Source organism: Ailuropoda melanoleuca, chromosome 13 (assembly GCF_002007445.2).
Source record: "Ailuropoda melanoleuca isolate Jingjing chromosome 13, ASM200744v2, whole genome shotgun sequence".
NCBI lineage: Eukaryota > Metazoa > Chordata > Mammalia > Carnivora > Ursidae > Ailuropoda > Ailuropoda melanoleuca.
Window position 1 is genome coordinate 72,500,878 of NC_048230.1, and position 26,442 is coordinate 72,527,319.

The 26,442-nt window shown below is 56.4% G+C and overlaps 1 protein-coding gene across 2 annotated transcripts in view; it reads right to left on the minus strand.

The window, feature by feature from the left end:
- The window catches only part of ANGPT4 (angiopoietin 4), a 45,544-nt gene extending 20,468 nt beyond the window's left edge, over positions 1 to 25,076 (minus strand). The window contains exons 1-2 of one of the 2 annotated variants that reach the window (XM_019806117.2): positions 24,218 to 25,071; positions 754 to 909 (exon numbers count right to left, since the gene is read on the minus strand). In XM_019806117.2, coding sequence (XP_019661676.2) covers positions 754 to 909; positions 24,218 to 24,526 — 465 coding nt within the window. In that variant the 5' untranslated portion in view covers positions 24,527 to 25,071. Of the gene's footprint in view, positions 1 to 753; positions 910 to 24,217 lie in introns of both variants that reach the window. The other variant, XM_034641680.1, reaches the window with a different exon arrangement.
- Positions 25,077 to 26,442: the final 1,366 nt, after the last annotated feature.

The following is a 26,442-nucleotide window of genomic DNA, read 5'->3' on the forward strand; positions in this document are numbered from 1 at the left end:
TGGCTCTGATCCTACCTTCGCCGCAGTGCCTTCCTGAACTCCCTGTCTAAACTTGCAAGCCATCCCTTCACCACTCCTCGCGCACAGTCCCTCCCTCCTTTCGCTGCCGTTTTCTCCTGAGATTCTCACCCTCTCACATATGCGGGTTATTTATCCTGTTCGTTCTCCTGGGGGTCATTAGAAAGGAAGATGCACAGGGTGGGGCACGTGTCTGTTTCATTTGAGGCTCTCAGCTAGAACTGGGCACCTCCCACCATGCCTGGCACATAGTAGGACTTCAATAGACACCTGCCTATTTGTTGTTCAATCTTTTCGTCCTTCATGTACTCACCTTCCTGTTGATACGTTTGTTCCCTCCCTCCCCTTCTGGTGCTCCCACTGCCTCCTGTCTCAAAGTTGCTGGCCCCGTGAGGTTGAATGAATTCTCTATGAACTATCTTTCCCTGGAGCCCTTAGAACCCCCGAGTGCTGCTACCGCCTTTCATCCCAGTGCCCAGCCCAGACCCGGAGTCGCCGGAGTCACAGAGGCAGAAGAACCAAGCCCAGGGCCCTCCCCCAGGGGCATGGCCTGGTGTCCCCACTCGTGACAGGGTCATCAGGGAAGGGCCCCAGGGTGCTACAGGCCCAGAGGAGGCCTAGAATTTACCCAGAGACAGAGGTCAAGGCAAGATGACCCAGGCTGTAAGCCAGCCAGGCTGGCCACAGCCCTTCCCCTCCCCCTCCCCCCCCACGCCACCTGCTTGGCCTCCGTACCTGAGCCTCCACGTCAGTCAGCTTGCGGGTCTGGGCCGTGCTCTGGTTCAGGAGGCTGGTGCCTAGCTCCAGCATGGTGGCTGTCTGGTTCTGGACCATGTGCTGTTGGACCTGTGCCAGCTCTGACCTCAAGTTCATCTGGATGTACCTTTCTAGCTGTGGGGAGACCATGGGCTGGGGTCATGGGTAGGGGCTGGAGGAAGGTTCCTGTCCCTTCCTGTGGCTTCATGAAGGACACAGAGCAAAGAGCACAGGCCTCCCTGCCAGGCCAGGCCACCATTACCTCTCACCTGGACTATTCCAGTAGCTTCCTCCCTGGGTTCTTTTCCTCCATCCTTGTCCCATGCACAATGCATCCTCCACTCAGCAGCCCGAGGGATCTTGTTAAACCTAAGTCAAATCAAATTCCTCCTCTGCTAGAAAGAAACCGTCCCAGAATTCCTATCTTAAAGGAAAAGGCAAAGTCTTCCCTCCATGACCTGGCCTTCTGCTCCCACTCTGATTTCCTCTCCCAGTCCTCTCCCACACTCTGCTCCAGATGCACTGGCCTCTGAGACAGCCCTCCAGCACGGCAAGCACAANCTTAAAGGAAAAGGCAAAGTCTTCCCTCCATGACCTGGCCTTCTGCTCCCACTCTGATTTCCTCTCCCAGTCTCTGCTCCAGATGCACTGGCCTCTGAGACAGCCCTCCAGCACGGCAAGCACAAACCTACCTCAGGGCCTTTGCACATACTGTTCCCTCTGCCTGGAAATTCCCTCCCATCCCCATCTACATGGCTCACTCCCTCATGTCATTTCAGGTGTCTTCCTACCACTTATCACTCCCCAAGTTTATATTACGTATTTATCTGTCTATTGTCTGTTTTACCATTGGAATGTCAATTCCATGAAGCCAGAGACTGGGTCTTACCCCTTTATCTCTGCATCTAGCACAATGCTTAGCGCCCAGTAGGTACTCAATACATATGTGTTCAATGAATTGATGGAAAAGTGGGGAGCAGCAAGGGTCAGAGAAGAGCTCCTAGTGTCATGCCCATTACAAGAGTTTGCAGGTCTATTCACCCAGCTTGGACTTTTATTTTCTGGTCCCCTCCATCTGCCAAACGGGCTGAACCGGACAGTCTCCAAGGGTTCTCTCAGCTCAGATGTTCTGGGATCCCACGAGCTAACATTCATATCTTTGACAGGGCTGCTCTCTTTCCCAAGAACAGTTGAAGCCGGTCTGGCATGAGACCAAGATCAAGTTGCAAAGGTGAACAGTGTGTTCTCAGGGCTCACTGCCCGCAGGCAGAGAGCCGGTGCCCCTCGTCCAATCCCTCTCCATTCTGCACACATGCTGGCCTGTGGCCATCGCCCCCACCCCCTGGCCCTGGCTCCTTCCCTTGCCCTCTTGCTCAGTCTTCCAGGAGGTCTGACGGACAGGGCAGCTCCCAGGGTCCCTGGGAAGACCGGCACTCCCCAGGGAGAGGTGATGACCTTGGCTGGGGGGCCAGGCTCTAGCTGTTTCCTCCTTGGTCTCTTCTCCCCTCTGCCATCTTTTTTTTTTTTTTAAGATCTATTTATTTGAGAGAGAGAGAGAGAGCGAGCGCGTGCACAAGCAGGAGGGGCAGAGGCAGAGGGAGAGAGAATCTCAAGTGGACTCCACACTGAGTCTGAAGCCTGACATGGAGCTTGAGGCCGGGCTCCATCTCAGGGCCCTGAGATCACGATCTGAGCGGAAACCAACAGTCGGACGTTTAATGGATTATGCCACCAGGGCACCCTTCGCCTCTTCTGTCTTAACAGTCTATTCCCATCCCTTCCTCCCACCCGTGCTTTTCAAGGCCAGTGTTCCCTTGTAGTGCAACATCGGATCCTGGAGGGGGCGCGTGTGAGCGGTGCCCGTACTGACTACCGCCGTGGTTCTCAAAGCGTGTACCCCGCAGCAGCCTCACCAGGGAGCTTGTTAAAAATGNCAGTGTTCCCTTGTAGTGCAACATCGGATCCTGGAGGGGGCGCGTGTGAGCGGTGCCCGTACTGACTACCGCTGTGGTTCTCAAAGCGTGTACCCCGCAGCAGCCTCACCAGGGAGCTTGTTAAAAATGCAGATCTCTAGGGGCGCCTGGGTGGCACAGCGGTTAAGCGTCTGCCTTCGGCTCAGGGCGTGATCCCGGTGTTATGGGATCGAGCCCCACATCAGGCTCCTCCGCTATGAGCCTGCTTCTTCCTCTCCCGCTCCCCCTGCTTGTGTTCCCTCTCTCGGTGGCTGTATCTCTCTGTCAAATAAATAAATAAAATCTTTTTAAAAAATGCAGATTTCTAGGTCCCACCCAGACCTACTGAATCAGAAATTCTGGGGTGGCGCCCAGCCATCCTGGTGAATCTGATGGTCGCTCAAGTGTGAGAACTCCGTGGGGGGGGGGAGCAGTCACAAAAGGGACTGAGGACCAGGGGACAGGCCCATCGGAGCTTCTCAGGTCTTTGTCCTGTGGCCCCTTCCTTCCTCCCCTGCACCATCAGCCCCCCGCACCGCTGTCCCCTGTAACAGACAAACATGCGCCAGCCGCTTCCATCAAAAACAAATTCTTGACCCCACAGTCCCCCCAGCTGTGCCTCCAATTTCCCTGGTCCCCTCAACAGCAAAACTTCTCCAAGTTGCCTCCAGTTTCTCACCTCCATCCTCAGCCCAGCCTCTAAAACATTACCAGTATTATTATGGTGTACTGAGCACATACAAAAAAGCATAAGGAAGGGTATAAGGAAGTCTGTGTATTTACCACGTTCAAGAAAAACGTATAACCCGCACTAGAGCGCTTTTGGGCGGCTCAGTGGCTTGAGCATCTCACCTGACTCCTGGTTTCAGCTCAGGTCATGATCTCAGGATGGTGAGACGCCCCCCCCCCAAAAAAATCAGGCTTTGCACTCAGCAGGGAGTCAGTCTGCTTCTCTCCCTATCCCTCTGCCCCTCCCCCTGCTCACTCTCTCAAATAAATAAATAAATCTTTAAAATATATATATACACACACACACACACACACACACATAAATCTTGTGCTCCCTGGCCTGCCTCCCCAACCCTGAGGACCCCTTCTCTCCTTAACTTGCCTGGTCATCATCTCCTAGACAAGGGAGGCCCAGGGACCCTTCCATGTCCTCTTACTGTCCCGCTCAGCAGCACGCAGGGCAGATGGCTACTCCCAAGTTCTGGAAGCACTTCCCAGATGCTCCTTCTCCTAGTTGTTCTCCTACCCATGGTCACCCCCTCTCTGCCTCCGTATTCACCAGGCTCCTACATGTCAGGGGGCTCTCGGCCCAGTTCTGGGCCCTTGTCTCTCTGTACATTCTCTCCCTAGGTCAGGGGTCCATAGTGGGGACCATAGGGTCTGCAAAAAGAATTCAGGGCGTCCATGAACTTGGGTGAGAAAACACTCTTTGGTTCGATAACCTATAAGTAAAGTTCGGCGTTTCCTTCAATTATGAGTGGAGGCCGCAAACCATAGCACCATTAGCTAATCCCGTGACTTCATTACCAGTAGAAATCACCACTATTTCCATACCACAGTGCAAATGTTAGAGCGTCTTTTTTTTTTTTTAAAGATTTTATTTATTTATTTGAGAGAGAGTGTGTGAGCATGAGCGGGGAGGGGAGGGGCAGAGGGAGAGGGAGAAGCAGGCTCTCCACTGACAGGGAGCCCGATGCAGGGCTCCATCCCATGACTCTGAGATCATGACCGAAGCCAAAGTCAGACGCTTAGCCAACGGAGTCACCCAGGCGCCCCTGTTGCAGCATCTTAAATACTGGTTTTGCGCATCAGACCTCAGAATGATGGACGTTCTCAGACCCACCCTGATAATGCTACCTCTAGAGCAGATTTGATATTGCTATTTTGATTCCAATGGCAACAGCACTGGGTGTGCTTATGCTTTCATTTTACACATTTAAAAGTGTTTCTCTGAAAAGGGGTCTATTAGCTTCACCCAGGACCAGATGCCAAAGTGTTCAGGGCCCCAAATGCATCAGGGACCCGGGTGCAGGGACTCCTGTTGGTCCTACGACTGTCATGTGCTGACTGCACGGCTCCGCCTCCCACCACACCTCTCCCCTCAAAGTGCCACCCACTCGCCATCTCCACGTGGGCTTCCAACAAGCATCTCAGGCAAAAATATCCGACGTGGAGCCCTTGGTTCTTCAGCTCCCACTGCCCTGTCTCTGCGTCCCTCCCCGACTCCCCCTCCCTCCCTCCACCTTTCCTGTGGCAAATGTCCCCAAACCCAGACCTCATCCTTGAGGTTTCTCTTTTTCTCACCTGCTTCACTCAACCCTCTAGGGAGTTCTGGCCACTACGATCCCAATACAAGTTTTGAATCTGCTCCCTTCCCTGCACCCTGGGCCAGGCTGTTGTCATTCCCGTGGGTCGGCTTCAGGGGTGCTCCCCACCCCGCCTCTGTCAGCTCCCTGGGATTGCTAACGTGTGACTGCTGCGGCACCCTAGGGGGAATGGGGGAGGGAGAGCTATACTGAGGCTGCTCTCGCCCTTTCCCACGAGTCACAGACCTCCCGGAACCTGGTGTAAAATGCAGACTCCCAGGCCCAGAGCTTCAGCTCCAGGCAGACCAATAGCGAGTTCAGTCCTGAGATGAGACTTTCTCACACATGTCCCCCGAGCCCCTCATTTGCAGGTGGACACCCTGAGGCCCAGAAGACTTGCCCAAGGTCACCACCTGGTGGGCTAGGTCCCTGGCTCCTTTCTCAGGGACTTCTTCAGGTCTGCAGAGCTGTGCTGGGGACCCAGGGTAGCTTAGGGGTCATCTCAAGTGACAGGAGTTCCCTAAGTACATGCATTGGTCCCCCACTTGTCCTGTGGCTTCGAGCGGCTGGGTGGGGCCCAGGCCACCCACAGCTGGGGCCCATCACCCAATTTGCCACACCCGCCCACCAGCATGGGTCCTGGGGTGGGTAATTTGGGCCAGATGGGCCCATTTTGGCCATGCTGGGCTCTGGTGAGTAATGTTGGCCTGCGTGGTGGGGATTGGGTCTGGTCCAGACCCAATGCAACAAGGATGAATGATACAGAGTGAAGTAAGCCAAACTCGAAAGGCTACATGCTGTAGGATTCCATCAATGGAAAAGTCGGAATCCGTTGTGTTGCCAGGGACTGGGGTCCGGGGTTGGGGACTGACTGCAAAGGGTCATAGGAGAACTTTCTAGAGCGTTGGCAATGTTCTATATTATGATTGTGGTAGCAGTTGCATGACTGTATACATTTGTCACTATTCCGAGAACCATATGCTAGAAAGTTGCACCTCACCGTGTGGACTACACCTCAGTAAAAAACACACTCACTGAAACAAGGTTCTAAAAATGTCCCATACGAACGTATGTATTATAACGATAAATAGAGTTTCTCAAACAAATCCCTCACCCTCTGAGCGTCATTTATGTACCGCTCAGGAATTTCGTGAGCACCTCTTGCGTGCTAGGCCTGGTGCTGGGGACAGGAAATCAGGAATGAACAAAATTGGCGAGTTTTCTGATACCAGTGCACTTTCATGAAGTCATCGGTGAAATTCCAATAGTGATGAATGCTGTGAAGGAGGCGAGACAGGGCAGCGAGTGGGGTCAGGGGGAGTTAGGCCAGAGTGGCAGGGCACCCCTCACTGGAGGGGCCGCCTGTGCTGAGAGGCTTGCCAGCTGTGACAAAGTCAGGAGGAAGGGAATTCTAGACAAAGGGAAAGACAAATTCACAAGCCCTGAGGTGTGAGTGTGTCTGGCGTGTTTGAGAATCAGAAAGAAGGTCAATGACAGTGACTTGCCCTGCCTGTCTCTTCCTTGGAAAATGGTCCATGAAGCTCCTATTTGGGAAAGCGTTTTGTCAACGACAGAGAAAAGCCAACGAGGAAAGAGTAGTTAGTGCTTTGTAGCTGATGAGCCTGGGTTTGAATCAAAGCTCTCAAACTAGTGGCTGTGTGACCTTGGGCAGTTCCCTCTACCTGTCTGGGCCTCTTCTCTAGCACGGAGGTCATCAAGGCTCCTCTCTCTGCGATGTCGGGTGGAGGAGGATTCCTGAGACGACCTGTGTAAAGGGTCTGGGGCGTATTACATGATCAGCACAGGACAAACCCCAGTCTGGCTGTCATGAATGACCAGGCAACTGTTAAAAAGAAGGAGGTTGACCTTCATCGGAGGCTGATCTAAAAAGACGTCCCAGTTATACTCTCGAGTAAGACAAGCAAGACACAGAACATTTGCCGCAGTGGGCCGGCTCATCTCTAACTGAACCGAGCTCTTCCCACGGCAAGGAATATGGGCCATAGACTGCTACCGTGGTCGTACCAACGCCCGTGACTGTCACCAGGAGACACCCCAGACGTTCTCGTGTCTCACCACCATGACTGCAGACTTCAGGACAAATTGTTTACACTCATTGTGAGGTCACAGGCACTAGATCATTGGGTTCTGTTATTCCCTGTATTAGCCCAGGAGCGGTAGAGGACGCTATCACAACTGCTTAAAAAGTATTTCGATATCTGCATCTCAAGGCAATGTGTTTCCTTTGTAAATCAATGCATTTAATTTTACATTTGAAAAAATCTTTTTCAGGGAGAGGGTCCAGAGCTTTGCCAGGTGCCAGAGAGGCCCAGGGCACAGGGAAAGTTAAGACCTCTGCAGACCCTTCTCACCGATGCCCCCTCAGTGGAGCAACTCCCCCCCAGAGTGCGGGGGGACTGGCCTGCCTTTGCTTCTGGAGCCTTGGAGGGCGTCTGGCAATTCATAGGTGCTCCGTGGATGCTTGTTTGGTAGAACGAATGAATGTATTGGACACCTCTCCTCCTGGAAAAATCAGCTTTGAAATAAATATCACCGTGTGGCTCTGTCTCACGGCTTGTCACCTCCAGCCTTTGCGCAGGGAAGGCCAGCAGGGAGAGCCCACCGTCATGAGCCCAGCTGGCCAGAGCTGCATTGGAGTGGGTGCCTGAGGTTCCCACAACATTTGTGGGACCCTTTGGGAGTCAAGGGCATCTCTGCACAGTGTCTAACTCTAAGTCACTGTGGGCATGATCTCATAGGAGGGTGCGGGACTGGTCCCCTGGGTGAGAAGAACACTGGAGAGGAATGAGGCCCAGCAGCAACCCCTCCAGAGGCCGGAAAGGCTTCTAGCATGAGATCTCTAGGCATGAACCCCAACTTCTCCACTCACTGGCCATAGGACCTGAGTGGAGTGTTTCTGCTCCGAGTCTCAATTTCCTTATCTGTCAGATGGGGAACCAGGGGGAACCAAGAAACCCCCTTTTGGGATTAGTGTGAAGGATAAATGAGACACCTGGACAAAAAGCCAGAGGGTACCTGGCCCATAGCAGGTGCTCCCTGCATCACCCCTTAAGAGATCCTGGAACCTTCATCTTGCTTTAACTGTACTTATTTCCTGCAGGCCTGGAGACGGCCTCTGTTTATATCTAGCTTTGAGGCCTCCTGGCTGTGTGGTCTCTCAGAGTCTCAGTTTCCCCAGCTGTAAAATGGGCACAGTAGTGGGGCCTACCACATGAGACTGGGGGTGGGGGATCAGTGAGACTGTGCCTGGGGCCTGCTGGGCGCACAGTGACTTTAGCTATTGCTATTGTTGTCATCGTGGGGGCTCTGCTCACCTCCGCCTGCAGCACACCTGGGAAGGCTGGAGGCTCTGTCCTGGTAGAGAATATCTGTCCCAGCCTCTGGTCCTTCTGTCCTTTGCTGGTGGGACTTTGCCAGGAGTGATAGTGGGGGCAGAAGCTGGGGGCCTTTGGGGGGATGGCAGTTGTCCCAGTAACTCGTTATGCACCCCAAGATTGCCAGTTGTGTTTGGTGCCNCTCGTTATGGCACCCCAAGATTGCCAGTTGTGTTTGGTGCCTTAGAAATTGCCTCTCGTCCCCCTGCATGGAGGCTCTGCTATTGACCCCCATTTTACGGATGAGTAAATGAGGGCTCAGAGTCACTTCCCAGAGGTCACCTGTCAAGCCGGCAGACCCTAGAGTCATACCCAGGTCTGCTGATTTTGGAAGCCAGAAGGTCAGATCTGGCGGGCACAGGAGGGTCAAGGCAGGAGCTAAGCAGGTGGAAGCCCTGTCCCCCTCACTGGGTGCAGGACCGGGGTGCAGCCCTCCAGCCAGGGAGCACAAAGTATGAGTGAGCCAGGCAAGCCCTGATGTTGGCTTCTGCCTGTTGCCTGAGTTTCTGGGTCCCCTGCTCAGGTTTCTGCCTGAATCAGACCGAAAGGGAAACAGGGGTTTCCATGAGCTGGGGTGTCTATTAAGGTACAGAAAGGCCAGGGATTCTCCCCAAAACAACCCCCACGAAATTGCAGGGAGGCATCTGGGAGCATGGTTTCTGGTCTCAGCTCCCCAGCTCTGAGCTACGGGACTTTGGTCAAATGATTTCATCTCTGAGCAAATGCCATCCTTCTCATGGCTCAGGCCCAAACTCTTTGAGCCCTTCTTCACTCCTCCTCCCGCAAGCCCACATCCAATCTGTGGTCCCTACTCTGGAATCATATGCGGAAGCTTCTACCCGCGCCCAGCCTCCGTCATCTCTTGTGCGGCTTCCCAGCCTCGCCACCCCATCGTGCTGTGCCCTCAGCCCCTGCTCATGCTCCCCAGCCCCCAGTCCGTGCCTCACCCAGCAGCCAGAAAGAGCCCAGTGTATCTAAGCCAGGTCACAGCACCTTCTGCTCAAACACCTGCCGTGGCTCCCGTGTTAATAGAGAAACCCAGGCTTCTTTGTAAATTCCTTTCCAGGAGAAAAAAAGTCTGTGCTTTGGAAACAGGCAAAACGGCCCCAAAGAGCAGGGTCCAAACTGGGCTGCATTAGAGGTGGGGGTGGGGGAAAGTAGGGTGAAGCCAGCCAGGCTGAACCCAGGCCCCAGGGTGCGGGGTGGGAGAGATTAGAACCTGGCCTGATAATGTAGAGGAAAGCAGCCCCTCCACCCCCACTCAGAGACCCGAGCCCAGGCAGGAGGTATGGGAGGGACCACACAGCCAGCCCTATTTCCCATATGGGGAAACTGAGGCCCCAATCAGGAAAGCCCATTGTAGGAGGCTGCACATAGGAACTAGTGGCCCAGTGTAGCCAGACGTGTGAAAATCTGAAAGAACAGAACTTTGATAGCTGTGTGTGTATGTGTGTGTGTGTTTCAATTTCAATGTGTAGTTTTATAATTCTAATTTTTGTTTTGGAATAGGTGATATGAGCACATTGCTCAAAGTCCAAGGACTCAAAGGATGTGGAGTGCTAATGACTCTGCCAGCCCAGTCCTGGGTCCCATCCCACAGGCCACTGAAGGACGCATGGGGTTCCCTTCCAGGGACACTGGCTGCATGTGCTTGCAGTGAGCACGCTCACATCCCCCCCACTTCGGGCTCATAAAACGTCAGCTCCCCGTTCGGCACCTGCTGCTTCCGCGCCTACAGTTAGGAGGCTGTCCCACATCCATCCAGCAGACCTGCCTCACGGCTTCAACAGCTGCATGGTCCTCCATCGGTGGCCACCACTGTTTGCGCATCAGGTCCCTGACAACTGCGGTCATTTCCAGGCTTTTGCCATCATGCCAGGGCTGCTGGGAATATCCTTGCCCACACGTCACCTAGCTCTCCTGCAAGGCTGCATCAGGCAAAGTCCCTTGACGCAGGACTGCCGAGTTCAAGGGTGTGGACACTTGTGATGTGAACGAACGGCCCTTGGCAGAGGTCATGTGTGCGGTTTCCGTGCTGGTCTTGGTGGAGGAGCCCTGGGGGCTGCAGCGGGGGGCACGGGACCCCGAGAGTTGCCTGAGCCTTCCCAACACATATCCATAGCCTTGAGCTCAGGAGCACTCTATCAGCCCCTTTCTGACTCTCGGGTCTCCCCACAAATATCACCTCCCCTGAGACGTGTTCCCTGGCCATGCCATCAAAGGCAAACACGGAGCCCCTGCCCTCCTCCTTGTCCCACTGCGGCTGCCTGGTTTCTTCACAGCACTCCACGCATCTGAAATCACAGCAGTGATTTCCCAGCTGTCCATTTTTTTCCCGGGAATATCCACCCCAGGCGCGCAGGGCTGCCACGGTCACGGCCACGTCCTCCGTGCCTCAGCCGGTCCCAGGCACATGAGAGGCACTTAGTAAATATTTGTTGAAAGAACGAATAGGTCGGTTTTACGTCAAGGGTGCTGGATTTCCACTGCATAATTGGCTACTGGAAAGAAGTCTGGACCTCCCCACCGAGCCCCAGCTCCAGCTCCAGCTAGAGGCCTGGGAGAGGTGAGGCGAGGCCACAGAGGCCAGAAAGCCAGAAAGCAGAGAGACAACTGTAGAGGGGTGGCCAGGGCAGCCACTGTGCGCTACTGAACAGCCCAGCACAGGGAGGCCTGCAGCAAGGCAGGGAGCCAGCCTGCGCTGTCTTCAGGAGAAATGTTCTAGAAATGACCATGACACTCATTCATCTGGTCAACAAATTGGCTCAGATGTGCCGGGACCTGTGCGGGGCGCTGGAGAGAGTGCAGCGACCGGAGTAGGCCTCGCTCCTGCTTGCAGGGTGGGCCAGGCTCTGCCCAGCAGCCTGGACCTCCTCCGAAGGCAGGTCTCCGAAGCACTAGGTGTGTGTGGGCCTGGCCTCCAGCGCCCGACGAATACAGCCCTGTTCGTCCTTGGCTCTCTCATCATCCCCATCTTGCAGGTGAGGAAAGGAAGCACGGAGAAGCTGAGCCTGTCGCCCATGTCACATGGCTTCTGAGGCTGGCTCGGAACGCAGGCCTTCAGGCTCCAGAGAGCGCACCCTTCACCACTCTCTGGGTGGCTTGAGGCAGCCAGACTCCGAGGACCCACCTCCTGGTAGGTATGCCGTGTCTCGTCGGTCCCTCCCTGGGCGGGGACCGGCCCCTTCGACTGTGGCCCATGGTAGGAATGTCCGAGGGAGGCTTTCGGGGCTACGTCATTACGTTTCGGCTTCTGCTTTGCGCCCTCTTGGCTCTCCGGCTTGGGGGGACAGGCCACGGTGTCCTGAGGACCCTCAAGCAGCACTGCAGAGTGGCCCGTCTGCAAAGGAATGGAGCCGCCTCCCCCCCAACTGTGGGCCAGCACCGACCCACCCGCCCTGGGAGTGGGCTGCCCAGAGGCTGGTCCTCCAGCCCCAGGAGAGCCTCCAGAGGACCACAGCCCCGGCTGGTCCGTGAGAACGAGCGCATGACGAAGACCGACCGGCCTTAGAGCTACCTTCTCAAGCGGCTCCCGACTCCTGGCCTCTCGGAGCCGGAGAGATGATCACTGTGCGGGGTTCTTTTGCATCGCTACGTGTTGAGGGGAGTGTGTTGTACCACAATAGGTAAGGAACGTGCTACTTCCACGGTGGTCGCAGGGGTCAGACCCTCTTGCTTCCAGGCGCCCCCCCCCCTTGCTGGGCGCACTGCACCCCTGCCCCACCGTCCTCACGACTCAGTTTCCTCATTTTTGCAATGAGGCTGACTTCGTGGCTCTGGGCCCAGGAGCCAAGAGTTGGCCCTTCCCCCTCTGCCCTACCCGCCCCCCCCCTCCCCTCTGGGCCCACACAGGCCCTGACCCTGCGGTTTTGAGCAGCCAGACCCAGCCCTCCTCCTGGCTGCTTTCCCCTCTGCGGCTCTTCTTATGGGTCTGGGCTCCGAGAGCTCGGAAAGCGAGTGGGCAGGGGGCCAGGGGTGGAGCGTGTCAGGGACCAGCGGGCTGCTGTGGAGGGAGGCGCTGTTCCGCTCGGCCCACAATTCCCGGCACAGGCCGGCCTTCTCCGAACTTCCCACTGCAGCCCTGTGTCCAGCGGGAGCCCGGAGCTCCGAGTCAGGCACTGGTCCAGTCACAGCTTTGCCATTTCCTTTCTGTGCCAGGGATGGAGCTTCTCTGGGCCTCGGCGGCCTCGTCAGAAAATGGGGCTCATTGTTCCCGCTTGGCAGAGGGCCAGGGGAATAAAGGAAGCCAGTGCTGGACTCCATGCCCCACGGCGGCTGGGTGTCTTCCATCCTGTTCGCTGGTGTCGCCCCCGGGCCTGGTGCAGTGCCTGGCACGTGGTAGGGGCTTACCAATATTTGTCCAATATTTGTGGCCGCCCTGCTCTCTGAGTCTCGCCTCGTATGAGGTGTGTGTATGTGTATGTGTTGGGGGGTGTGTGGGTGTGTGTGGGGGGGTGTTTGGATTGCCCAGTGTCTTTCCAAGTCAAAGAAGCCACAGGGAGAAGAGGAGGGGAGCGGGGAAGGGAGAGTAGGGGGAGGGGAGGCCGGGCCTGCATTTGCTGTCTGAACTTGGGGTGCGTCTCAGAAGATGGGAACAGGCTGCCAGGGCCTTTGGCTTCCTAAGGCTCCACTATCCCTCTGTGGTTGTCTGTGTCTCAACCTTGATCTTGGAAGTTTTGTCTAAAATGGGGCCCATTCGAGGAGTCCTCCTTATTCTCCGTTGTGCGGAGACTGAGAATTTAATGGAGAGAAAATGAAGAAGCACGTTTCTCGTAACTGCTCACGCGCTTCCGTCTGAGAGCCAGCCCTTACACAGAATGGGGTGGTGTGTCCATTTTGCTTGGCAAATGTGTATTTGGCACACATTGTGTGCTGGGCTCTGTTCTGGCCGCTATGCTTATTAAATTTTTGTTGCCACTCTCTGTGGTAGGAGCTATTATCAGCCCATTTTACAGATGAGGCACGGTGTAGTTAAGCAACTTGTCCAAGGTCAGGCAGCTTGCCATGGGCAAACCCGGGCTGTCTGGGAACAGACCGCCCAGACCACACTTCTGCAAAGTCTCCTTGACTAAAGTGATTGTTTGGCAGCACCCCCACCTGCCTCCTGACCCAGCTCTATCTTGGGGGATAGAGCCAAGCAGGTTCTAGACCGAGGGAGGCCTTGCTGGGGTACCTCGCCATGTGGCACCAGGCTTTCCTGCCAGCACAACTCTGCTGTGTAACTGTTCTTGTCTGGCTCCCAGCAGCCTGGAGGAAAAGGGTGATTGTTCCCCACTCGACAAAGGAATAAACAGAGGCCTGGAGAGCCCGAGCATTGCCCACAGCTGGTAAGTGAGGATTTGAACCCAAAGGCTGAGCTCTTGCCACTCACCCATCTTGCATCTTTGCTGTCTGAGGCTGACCCTGAAAACAGGGTGACAGAGGTGGGATCAGGATTAGGCAAGAAGGGGAGGAGCAGGCCCAGATGTCCAGAGCCCAGATGTCCAGATGTCTGCCCATTGTAGAGCAACCCTCACTGGATGCTGGGCAGAAAAGTGGTTCCATCAGTTCCCAGCAGTTCCCAGCAGCCAAGATCCCTGAGAGCAGGGTCAGGCCCAGGAGGACTGGTTTGGCCCCTAACAAGCTCTCCAGTCTCAGCTCGAGCACACTTTTCCTGGCTCTCTATGCTTCAACCACAAGGAATGCTTTTCACCTCCTCCAAATCACCTTGTTCATTCTACCCCAGGGCCTTTGCACTTGCTATTCCCTGTGCCTGGAATGCTTTTCGTTTCCCTTCCTTGCCTGAGAACAGCCAATCTACCTTTTAGAGCTCAGCTCTGTCCTTCCTCCTGGTGCCCTTCCTCCATCAAGGTTGGGTCCCCCCGTGATCTACCCTTAGAACAGGTGAGGCCCTCCTCACAGCGTGTATCATGGTTGATCATTACACATGAGAAATTACTAGGTTGGTGTCTCTCCTCCGCTCCCAGAGAGGAGGGATTGAGCCTCCCTTGCTTACCACGGAATCCTCATCCCCGCACAATGCCTAGCGCTGCAAGCTCTCAATAAATGTCGGTGGAAGAGGCGATTGGGTGGGTGGAGAAAGAACGTTTCACCTGTGCATGTGTGCCTGCGTGCCTGCGTGCAACCTCGGAACTCCAGAACTGTAAGGACGCATTAACTTGGCACGAGGTTCATGACTGGCAGTGTGTCGTGTTGCTACAGGGAGGAGCCACACGATGCCCTCAGCTGGGTGTCAGGAGCCCTGAATTCTTTTTTTTTTTTTTAAAGATTTTATTTATTTATTTGACAGAGATAGAGACAGCCAGCGAGAGGGAACACAAGCAGGGGGAGTGGGAGAGGAAGAAGCAGGCTCATAGTGGAGGAGCCTGATGTGGGGCTCGATCCCATAACGCCAGGATCACGCCCTGAGCCGAAGGCAGACACTTAACCGCTGTGCCACCCAGGCGCCCCAGGAGCCCTGAATTCTGATCTAAACCCTGCCACTGACCTCGGGGTGAATATATATAATTGAGTCACTCCCCATGCCCAGGGTTGCTGTCCGCATCTGTAAGATAGGGGGCATACAGAAGGCAGTCCACCTGGTACTTACGTACGAGGTCCGGACCCAGCCCCTGACTGGGTTCAAATCCACCTCCCTCACTTCTTAGCCGCACGAACCCTCTGGGCCTCCGTGTCCCCTTAATAGAAGGGGATCGTAGTAGTCCTCGCCGTTTAGGATGTTGTGAGGTTTAATGGATCGGTGTTTGTGTGACATGTAGAGCAGGCAGTGCCCGGCCCAGAGGACGTCTGCATCTGCCCCAGAATCACACTCGCCCCAGAAGAGAGGGGAAACCTCCCCGCGAACGGAAGCCGCAGCAGGCGTGGGCCAGACCTTGGCATGCGCTGGTCATCTCGGCCCCCTGCAAACCCAGGCATGAGCTTACCGCTGTCCCCAGTTTACAGCTGGAAAAGCTGAGGCTCAGGCCTTTCCCACATTTGCAGAATTACACCTCTCACAGCTATAAGGCTGATCCGACAAAAGCAAATTGTAGAAAGATCTAGATCATGCGACACCATTTATATAGGAAACAAATGTTATACATTGGTTAGGGTGGGGTAAGATGTTACCCACACCGAATTCACAGTAGCCCTCTCTGGCGGGGGAGGAAGCAAGAGAGGGGAAGGAGCTGAGCGGCATCGGGAAGCTTTTGTTTCTTAAGCTGGGTTGTGGGAACGAGGAGTTTTATTTGATTTTTCTCTCTATCTTTTGTACTTCTAAAACATTTCCATAGACATTTAAAATGCAGAGAATAAACTGCCAGGAAATGACCCGGGAGATGACCAGGGAATTGGGATGACAGGGGATTCTTCCCTCTGTGTCCTCACACGCAGCCCAATTTCCCAGTGTTTGCACGCTGAGAGTTCAAAAGCTCAGAAAAGCAAGTAGGCTGTTGGCAGGAGGTAGGGGTGGGACTGGAACCTGGAGGAGGGGTCCCAGCTGCCCTATCTGCAGCCCCTTTCCTGCTCATCTTTGCTCTCAGTGGGCCCATTTGTAGTCTATCTTCCTTCCTTTAGCCCCACCAGGTGGTCACACCGGAGACCCCAGAGTGATGGACCGGAGTCAGGAGTGAAGGGCCACAGGGCTCTGCTGGTCTAAGCTTCCAAGGCTCTGCTCCTCTATCCAAGCTTCAGGGTCCCCAGTCATTCTCTTGCCCACGGACCCCACCGGATCTCTGCCTGCTTGCCTTATTCTGTCCTCATCTGTGGTAGTTGTGTTAACAATCCCTACTTTGCAGATGAGGAAACTGAGGTCCAGGGAGGGGAAAAGGGGACTTTCCTAAGATCACACAAGGCACGATCCGGAGAAGCTGCGGTTGAATTCCTGTGCTCGCTCCAAAGCGGACTGCCTCACTGTGCCGTGCGCTCCAGGCTTGTCATCCGTCCCCGACCCCGCCCGTCTCTTCCTCTGTGCCAGGCACCTACCCAGCCCCACGCGTGTGTGAACGCATGTCATCACGATAACCTGCAAGGCGGCTTCTATCGCTTTCCCCATTTCACAGATCAGGAAACTGAGGCACAGAGTGGCGAAGTGATTGAGAACACACAGCCAACAAGCAGGGGAGCAGCTGGGGTTCAAATTGAATCTGTGGGAGGGGAGGGGGCTCCAAGGTCCACGCTCTGCCTCTGTGGGATTTGCTCTGGGCCCTGGCCAAGGATGGGGGACACAATGGCAAGGACGCCCAAGTGGAGGTTCTGGGTCCCCTTGGCTTTCAAGAGCTGCTGACGCTGGCTGAGGTGCTAACCGAATCTGCTCTGGCAGGAGAACCTTCCAGAAGCCCTCATTGACTGAGCGGCTCTTGGGGAAGGGAAAAATCTAGCATCGGTGAGTTTCTCTTGGGTGGCCAGGGTCCTCTCTGCTCTGCAGACCCCAGCTGGGTATCCGGGGACCAGGCCGCAACGGACATGTCTGGAAAAGTGGCCTAAGTGCCTAAGTGCCCAGACTGTGAGTTCTGCCAGCGGACAGCCTGAGGGTCAAATCTGACCTCATCCTTTCTGGCCGTGTGACCTGGGGGCAAGTCATCTAACCACTTGGTGCCTCAGTTTCCTCATCTGTTAGGGGCAAACAATCTTGTTTCAGAGGCTCGCTGTGAGACTCAAATGCAGGAATTCTTTTTTTTTTTTTTAAGATTTAATTTATTTGTTTGACAGTGAGAGAGACAGCCAGGGAGAGAGGGAACACAAGCAAGGGGAGTGGGAGAGGAAGAAGCAGGCTCTCAGCAGAGGAGCCTGATGCAGGGCTCGATCCCAGTACACCGGGATCACGCCCTGAGCCAAAGGCAGACGTCCAACGACTGAGCCACCCAGGTGCCCCTCAAATGCAGGAATTCTCACAAGGCACACAGTTAGTGCTCCATAAATGCTGGCCTTAAATTCTGTGATCTTTCTTTCATCCTGAGCTCTCTCTAGGGGGCGGTTAGTGTTTTGAGTCCACTTTACGGAGAAACCAATTGATGCAGGTGTCTTCCCTGGGGCCCCACAGCTGGTCAGTGGCACCACTGGGACATGACCCCCCCCCCAACTCTGGGTCCATTCCAGACATTGCAGAGCTGACCCTGAGGTTAAGCAAGCACTCCAAGGCCAGAGGTGCAGACTCAGGGGGCTGACCTGGGGGCCGGTTTTCTCACATTTCCTGTGTAGCGGACAATGGGGAAGAGGGTCTGTGTGCATCCTAGCCCAGCGAGCTGTGGGGCCTCGGAGGAGAGAGCCAGAAACGCACAGCCCTGCCCCCATGGGATGGCCTGGCCGAAGAGCTTGAACAAATAAACCTGTCCCTCTGGGGGCCGCTGCCCCCGTGGCTCCCTCGGTCATTGCTAGGCCAAGGGCATCTGCGCCAGCCATTTCTAGGCTCCCTTCTTGGAAAAATAATCCCATTTCTCCAAGAAGCAGATGCTGTTGTCCCCCCCAACAAACCCCCCAACCAGCCCCAAACTGCTTAGAAAGCAGCCAGTGGTGAGGTTAGGAAACCAAACCCCAAGACATTCTGTTCGGCAACTGAGATTCATTTCTTGTTTGGATAACCGAAGGCTGAAAATGCCAAGAATTTACGGGCAGCCTGGGGAGGCCGGGGCAGCTGGGAGTCCCGGGCCAGTCTGGGAGGGTCTTGGGCTGGGCCAGGAACCCACGATGCGCTCTGCTGGATGCGCTTTTGACCCACATCCAGCCAGGCAGGGCCTCGCAAGCGCCGGCCTGAGGTCTTGAGCTCTTCTGAGGTTTGGCGTCAGGCATCTGGAGTGAGCAGCAGAGGCTGGGGGCAGTGCCAGGTTGGGAGGCTCCTGTCCAGCCCCTCCCCCCTCCCCCTTGGCTTTGGGGTGCAGGGAGGGAAGAGAAAGAGGCCCCAGTGGAGCACCCTGACTGAAGGGTGGGCCTTGGTCATTGGCTTGTGTGTCCTGGGTCTTGCGGGGTGGACAGAGCCTGTGGACACCCAGGAGGGTGGAGACGGGAGGGCTGGCCTGGCAGGCCGGGGCGGGGGGGTGGGAAGGGAAGGAGGATCTGAGAGGGAGACATGGAGAGACCTCAGGGAGATGCCGCCAGACAAGAGAGCGAGTCACCGAGTGGCAGAGACACCCTCAGAGTTAGAGGCAGTGTCAGGGCCATCGTGAAGGCCCCAAGAGGGAGACTCACAAGAGGCAAAGAGACACAGAGATAAAGAGGGAGAGGCAGAGACACATGCAGAGGTGAGTGGAGAGGGCCAACCGTCACTAGTACAGGGGAGAGAACAGAAGGCCCCACGGTTTGGGGGATTGACGTCTGCCCTGCCCCTGGGACTCCAGCAGCTCAGAGGAAGCGGGGCAGTCCTCGGGTGTTGGGGGTGGGCCAGGGAGCCTGCGTGCTTGTGTCTGGCCTTGGTTTTCCTGCCCTCCTCATCTGTAGAATGGGTGCTGCCTGGGAGAAGGCAGAGTAGGGCACTTTCTGGCAGAGACCGGGGTCAACTCAGAGGAGGACAGTAACAAGAGGGACCCTTCCCTGAGCACCTGGGGCAGGCAGATGCTTTCCTGGCTCTGCTTCGCTTCAGCCCGCATCAAACTCTCTCGTCCCACTGATGAGGCACCGAGCACAGGGCCAGCCCTAGGTCACACAGGCAGTGGACCCAGGAGGCCACATGACTCTCCCCTGTGCTGCACAGCCTGCTGGGGAAGCCTGCCCCCCCCCCCGCTGGCTCTGTCAGCCCACCCCCTCGACATTCCTGGCTGCAGCTTTCGGCCCAGATGAGGGGTGGCGCAGAGCCAGGAGCTGAGGGGCGGCCCAGCCCACCGATAGCGGACTCCAGACGTGAGTCATTAGGGCAAAGGCTTTCCAGGGGGAGGGTGGAGGGGGAGCAGAGAAGAGGTGGAGGAAGGGGAGAAGAGTAGAAGGAAGAAATGGGGTGGGGTACAGGGGAATGGAGTGAGGAAGGGAGAGAGGGAGCCCCCGTGCTCTCTGGGCGTTGGCAGGAGGACACCAGCCAGCTGGCCAGCTCCGGGCTGGGAGAAGAGAGTGAGTGTCTGGGATTCGGGAATTCTGAAGCGCTAGGGAACATCCCACCATCTTTCGGCTCTTGCTTCCCCCACCTCCCTGGCACCCGCCAGAGTCATGAGAAAGGACCCAGAGTTTGGAGCGAGGGTCCAGGCTGGCTGTCACTGCTGGCTGACTGTGGCAATCCCTTCCCCTCCCTGGCCTGGTTCCTCACCCGGCCGGGGGGGGGAAGGGGGGGGCAGGGGCTGGAGTCAGGGGCAGGGGCTGAGCAGGGGCTGGCCACTGGAGGCCCGCAGCAGGGCAGGTCTCCCCTGGGCCCACCTGATGATTGGAATCTTGCCGAGAGCTTCGTCTGGGGAGGCCGGTCCTCTCCAGTCATCCCCAGTAATCCCGAAATGCAACGGTGGCGATGACAGTACTTCTATGTCAGAATATTTTGAAACTCTTTTTTTTTCCTCCTCTGGGATGTTACCGCAGAAACCAAGAAGTCTTCGAGTTTCAAAGACTCGAGATATGCCTAGCCCGAGGGGCATGAAGGGGGCGTTCAGCCAAGGGGCCTTTACCCAGGAGATGGCAGAGTAAACACCTGCTTGGACCCCAGCAGAGACCAGGCAGGACTGGGGAGCCCTGGAGAACACTAGCGCGGACCCGCGACACTCCCAGCCCAGACTATTGTCAGACTGGGGCCATTGGACTGACTTGTCCAAGGTTGAGCCGCCCTCCCCCCGCAGTGCCAGGCTCAAACTACAGATGTGGTTGAATGAAGTAAAAGCCCATTGATCCACCGCATCTGGCGTGGTCTTCACGGAGCACGCGCTCTGCCTGGGCAGTGGGCTGACAGCGGCCTGGGAGCCGTCTCTGTGGTCCTCCCGGCCATCCCCCGGCATGCTGCCCTTTGCTCCGTTTTGCACGTGGGCAAACTTGAGACTTGCTCATCCACAGCCATGTGGCAAGTGCCAGCCCGGGGCGTGAACTCAGGTCGGCCTGACTCCCGCACCGGCGCTCTCTGCCCCGAGGTGCCCCATGGACATCTGGACAGGACATTGCACTTCAAAGGGTAGAGGAGGCCCGGGGGACCCGGCCTGAAAGCCACTGGTTTAAATTCATCCTTCGCCTCAGCCAATGTTGCCCGAGCACCAGGCACCCAGGGAAGTCAAAGAGGGATGAGGGGGTGAGGCTTGGGGTAGAGAAGCCAGTGGGGAGGTGACAAGGCCTGAGCAGGGTGGCAGCTGGGGAGGCTGGAGGATACACCACAAGGAGAGAAGCCAAGGCCACAAGAAGGGCGGGAGCTTGCTGTCTGGGGCGGGGGGCATGAAGGACACCGCAGGGCCGCAGAAGGCCTTAAACAGAGACAGGTGGGCAGGAAGGGAAGAGCTGAGTGTCAGGCAGCTTCGGGGTCGAGGCATCATGGCCTCTCGGGGGCAGACATCTGCGAGGTCAGGATCATGGGTTTGGGGCTCAGGAGACTGTCAGATGCCGATTTGGCATCTTCATGGGGCAGGTGGGAGACGGGGCCACAGGAGCGGTGGGGGCAGCCCTGGGGGCAGTGCCATGAAGTGCGAGAGGAAAGGAAGAGTGGGGACGGAGTCCTGGGAAACACTGGCACTTCAGGGTGGGGGAGGCCCAAAGCCACCGGAGGGACTCAAGGACGTTCATGCATCCGTGTGCTCGTTCACTCCGCAGACATGTAAGGGGCACCTGATCTATGCCCGGCGACGTGCTAGGCTCTGGGCACTCAGTAGTGAACAAAGCAGGTGTGATCCTTGCTGTCTGGGAGCGTACAGACCCACAGAAGGGCTTTGCGAATGCGTAGTGAGAAGTGCTAAGAGACAAAACCAAAGCCGGGTTGAGGGGATACAGAGTGACAGAGGGAGGATGTCTGTTTTAAATGGAGTGGACAGGGAGAGCCTCTCTAGGGAGGTGACATTTAAGCAGAGACCCAAGGGGGGTTGAGTGAACCATGTGGGCTCCTAGGACTGGGGGTGTTCTAGGGACTAAGGATTTACTCCAAAGAGATGGGAGCCCCAGGAGGGTTTTAAGCAGAGGAGGGATAGGACCTAACTTAGGATCCCTTTGTCTGCTGAGGGAACAGACCGTGGGAGCCAGGGTGGAAATAGGGAGCCCAGAGCAGCTGCCGTGATGACTGTCCAGGTAGGAGATGGAGGTGGCTGGTGCAGGGTGGGGCTGTGGAGGGAGGGAAAGCTGTGGGGAGGTAGGTCAGAGGTGGCTGAGGGCTTGCTGATGGAGACTTTCTGGAAGGATGGTAGTGGTCAGCAACATTAAATTTGTCAGGAGATCAAGTATGAGGAAGACTGAGCCATGGCCACTGGATGTGGAAGATGGCATGTGGGAGGTGACTTCTGGGGGAAGGAGTACATGGGATGTGCGGAAGTGGCGGCAGAGCATGTGGACTTCTGAAAGCCAGGCCAGAATCGGAGGGTATAGGTTGGGGGACAGGCTTATTTCCTCTACTCCTCCTTCCTCTTCCTGTTCCCTTTTCTTTCTTTCTTTTTTTTTTTTTTATTACCATGGGAGATCCTTAGACGGGATCAAACACTGAGGGGATAGTTGGAGGGAATAGTTGACTGGGGGGGGGGTTCAGGGGCTGCAGGGGGATGGGATCTGCACTCTGGGAAGGAAGAGTGGCCTTGGCCCATGGAGGAACCCCTTCCTTCTGAACTGGAGAAAAGTCCTAGGGGCTGATGGATGGACAGGTGACCCTACCGGTGTGGGGCAGCCAGCTGCAGAGTGGCTCTCCCTTCGTCCCCATCTCCATTGAAGCAGGAGGTCATTGGTCTGTTGACAGGAGGGGGGCAGTAAAGATGGAGGCTTGAGAAGGAGGTGAGGTTTGGAATGACCCTCACGGAATGGGAAACACACAGATTTCAGGGCCGCATGGAGCCCCCACTGGGTTGGCTCCAGCGTGTAAGGCCAAGAACTTCCTCGAGGGGAGCTTGGGGTGGGTTGGTGGCCGGCTGACAGTGTCGCAGGGCAGGTGGGCAAGGAATGATGGGAAGGTGGTGAGTGGGGGGCTGAGGTCAGGGCAGGAATAAGACAGGAGGTTAAGTGTGCATGCGCATGAACGTATATGCAAGGGTGTGCAAAGCAGGTGGGTTGGGAATGTGTGGGGCCGTCTCTCCACCGTGGGATGGCTCAACCCAGGGTGTGTTCTAGGCAATCCTTTGGAAAACAGAGGAAACTATCAGAACTTCAATTTACATGATTTTGTAGGTCATCTTTTTGAAAATGGAAGGTTCCAGTTCATTTTTTTAATTCCCTGTACTTATATTAATATGGGTACATGTGCAAAAATATTAAATAAACGTGCACCTATCAGGGGAGTGGACCTTGTTTGTTGATTGGGCACATGATCTGAACAGTTTGGAAACCAAGGCGTAAGAAGGCACTACTCCGTGGAGAGGCACCTTGCCAGTGGCTGGGTGCTGTTTAATACATCTGACGGCTCTAGGAATCGGGCCACCTCCCTTCACCCTGTGCTGAGGCTCAGACTCTCTTCTGCACCTGGGGCCTGGGTCTCATTCTCTCCTTTGGTTGCTCCTACTTGGGCGCCCCTCCCAGCCCCCTCCTGGAACCCGCAGGACACCTTTCCTGCCCCCACACCTGGGCAGGGCCACACCGGCTTTGTTCATCTCTGTGCCCAGTGCCTTGTTGAGGGCCTGGCACACACTGGGTGCTCAGAGTGTTTGCTGAAAGAATGAGGACAGAAGACTCTAGAGAGGTCCTGGCCTTGGGCCAAAGCAGCTGGCGGCAGGGGGAGGGGGTGTCCTCAAGTCCTTACTCTCTGCCAGCCCATACCCAATTCACCAGCAGGGTCGATTAGCCCCCCTGCAGAATGAAGCAGGTTGTCCCCAGCCCGGTCCCTCTCCATCCAGGCCTCCATCCCCTCTCGCCTGGCAGCCAAGCAGCCTCCTCCTTGGGCTCTCGGCATGCACCCTGCCCCCTATGGTGTATTTTGTTCAGAACGAATCAGCTGTGTCTCCCCTGCTCCAAGGTCTGCACTGGCTCCAGTGATGCTCAGAGCAAGAGCCAAAGTCCTCCCAGGGACCCCCAAGGCACGACAAGACCTGCCTCCCCTCCCCTCTCAGATCTGCTCACTGGCTTGCCCCCTTCTCCCCTCCTTCTCTGCTCCAGCCGTACTGGTCCCCACGGTCCTACAGGCATCCTGACTGCATTCCCGCCTTGTAGCCTTTGTACTTGGTGGCCACTTTGTAGCGAACGCCCTCCCCACAGGTACACGCGTGGGCTGCTCCATTACCTTACTTGTTCTCTGAGTTTAAATGTCACCTCCTCCAAGAAGTCCTCTCAGATTATCTGACCTCAAAGAGCCACCCCGTCACCACTTGCCCTCTTCCATCCTTCTTCTTGCTTCACTATCTGACTTAGCAGATATTTATCGCTCATCTCTTTATGGCTTCTTTCCCCCACCAGTCCAGCAGAGGACGTACTGCTGTATACTGTTATATCCCTGGCACCTAGAATGGGCCGGGCCCATGATCTGAACTCAGTGGATTTTGCTCAGATGAGTGAATGAATGGCTGTGAGGGAGCCAGGTTTCCAGCTCCGAGCCTGCCTTCGTCTTGCTGTGTGGCATCAGGGCCATCCCTCTCCCTCTCTGTTCCTCATTACTACAGTCTGTACAATTCAGAGACATGGGCTTGATCAGCCTGGCCTTTGTGCGGGGGAAGGCCTCTGGGGAGGACACCCCACCTCCCCATCAAACAGGCCCCCGCGCCTCCCCACGCTGCACCCCTGCCGGCCCAGCCCTTACCTTCTGCAGCCGCTCTGTGTTGTTCTCCAGCACCTTCTCCAGCTGTTGCACTCGCTGGGCCGGCCAGTCCCCTAGGTTCAGCGCGGCCGCCGGCGAGTCCCTCTGGAGGCTGTTGGAGCCCCCGAAGGCCTCCGGCTCTGGCGGGCAGGGCTCGGGCTCGGGCAGCACGAAGGTGTAGCTGCACTGGCCGTGCTGGACGCGGTGCGCCCGGCGGCGCCCGCCCACCTCCTGCCCCCTCCGTTGGGCCACGGTCACGGCGGCCACGGCGAGGAGGAGGCCCCCCAGCAGCATGGCCGGCCGGGAGAGCATCCGGAGCAGTGGCGACAGCGAGGGCTGTGGGCTAGGGCCCCCGGGCGCCCGGCTCCGCGCCCAGGATGCGCGCCTGGCCAGCCGCAGACAGGCCTGCCCCCGAGCCCCGGCAGCAACAAACCCCTGCTTGGCCGAGCTCTGTCCAGGCAGCTATTTATACTTGCTTCAAATACCACAGCTGCTCGGCTTCCTTCCACTGCCTCTGCTCCCGCCCGCAGACACCCCCTCACCTCGAATCTTCCCCTTGCTCCCTTCCTTCCTCCTCGCTCCTGCCCACGGCTGCCCTGTCCCCGCACCGGCCCTGCACGCTGCCCCGCTTGGCCTGGCCTCTGAGTTCTTTTATTATCCAGTGGAGGCCTGCCCTCCCTCTGAGAAAGAAAACAACCCGCGCGCGCGCGCGCGCGCGCGCACACACACACACACACGCATGCACCAAACCTCCAAACGCAACTGAACCCTCTCTTCCTGTCTCTGTCTCTCTCTCTGTCTCTCTCCAACCTCCCCCCACCAAGGCTGGATCTCAAGTTTCAGCTCCCCGTCCCCTTCCCTCTCCCCTCCTATATTCCCCCCTCTGATTCCATGTTCAAGCTTGGAACACAAGCGAAGTGACCCCCAGAGAGAGCAAAGGGGGTGGGCAGAGGGGTGAGACCGGGGAGGAGGCAGCGTCCAAACTGTTTCTAGAGACAGAGAAAGTCCTTTCAAGGCCCGGGAAGTGGGCACTCTAGCCGGGAGCTGGCTCCGGTCCTCCCTTCTCCCTCCTTCTCCCTCAGGGCCTGGGGGGATGTTGTGCCCTGGGGTGGCCCTGGCTCCGTTGCTGTGACACTAATGAGAGGCTGTCCTGTCCTGGGGCAGATTGTTCTAGGACTGCCTTTGGCTGGAGTGGGGAAGTGGATTGCAAGAATAGCTTGGGGAGAAGAAGTGTCTGCCAGCCCTGGAGTCAGAGGGGGCCGCCTCTAAATCCTGCTCCCCCGCCGCTGGCCCTTGGGTGGGCAGCTGAATTTCTCCGTGCCTCCGTATCCTGACTTGTCAGCTGGGTAACTCCCGTCTCTTATGTGATGAATGTACGTCAGTCCTCCGTCTGGAAACTGGGGAATGTTTGATTTACTACTCATTTACTTGTTTACTGGTTTAAATTCTGGCTATACCAGCTGTGTGACTCTGGGCAAGTCACTTAACCTCTCTGGGCCACTGTTTCTTCTTGGCGAACTGAGGAAAATGATACCACCCACTTCACAGAGTGTGACAATTAAGCGAGTTAGAGCAGGGATGGCGGAGGGTGGGTACCAAATACTTGGACTGCTGTGATCAGCGTCATAGTTATTATGCATTTCCGCTCCCTGAGCCCGTGGGAATGCAAACCCCGCGAGGGCAGGACTTGTTTTGTGGGACACGGTCGCTGGACAGGAGGTGCCCAGGAGTGCTGGCGCCTCTCCCTCCCGGGTGTGCTGCCTTCCGCCTTCTTCTGCTGCTTTTCCCAGCGTGGGGGCCCGTCCAGCTGTTTGGCATTGTTTTTTCCCTTTGTTTTTCCAAATCCTATGGAGTTTTGAATGGGGCAGCCTGCTTGGGGGCAGCGGGAACCAGGGGCTCATCTGGGGGACTGAGAGCTTTAAACCAGGTGTGTGGGGCTTTGGCAGGAAAAGGAAAGGCAGTGGTTATCAGCCACCAGCATTCACTGAATGTCCTGTGCGCTCAGGACCCTGCTGGCCCACCTCTGTCTCAATTGTCTCGACTATAAATGGAGTCATACCACCCCCGACCCTGCGAGGAAGAATGCAGGTCAGGGCTCTATCCTGGTGCCTGGCACAGAGGAGCCCAGAGTAAGGGGCCACTGTCCCGAGGATTGTACTGGTTGAGCCACATCATAGGAGCCCAACAAGGCTGGTGTCCTTATCGTCCCCATGTTGCAGAGGAGAAAC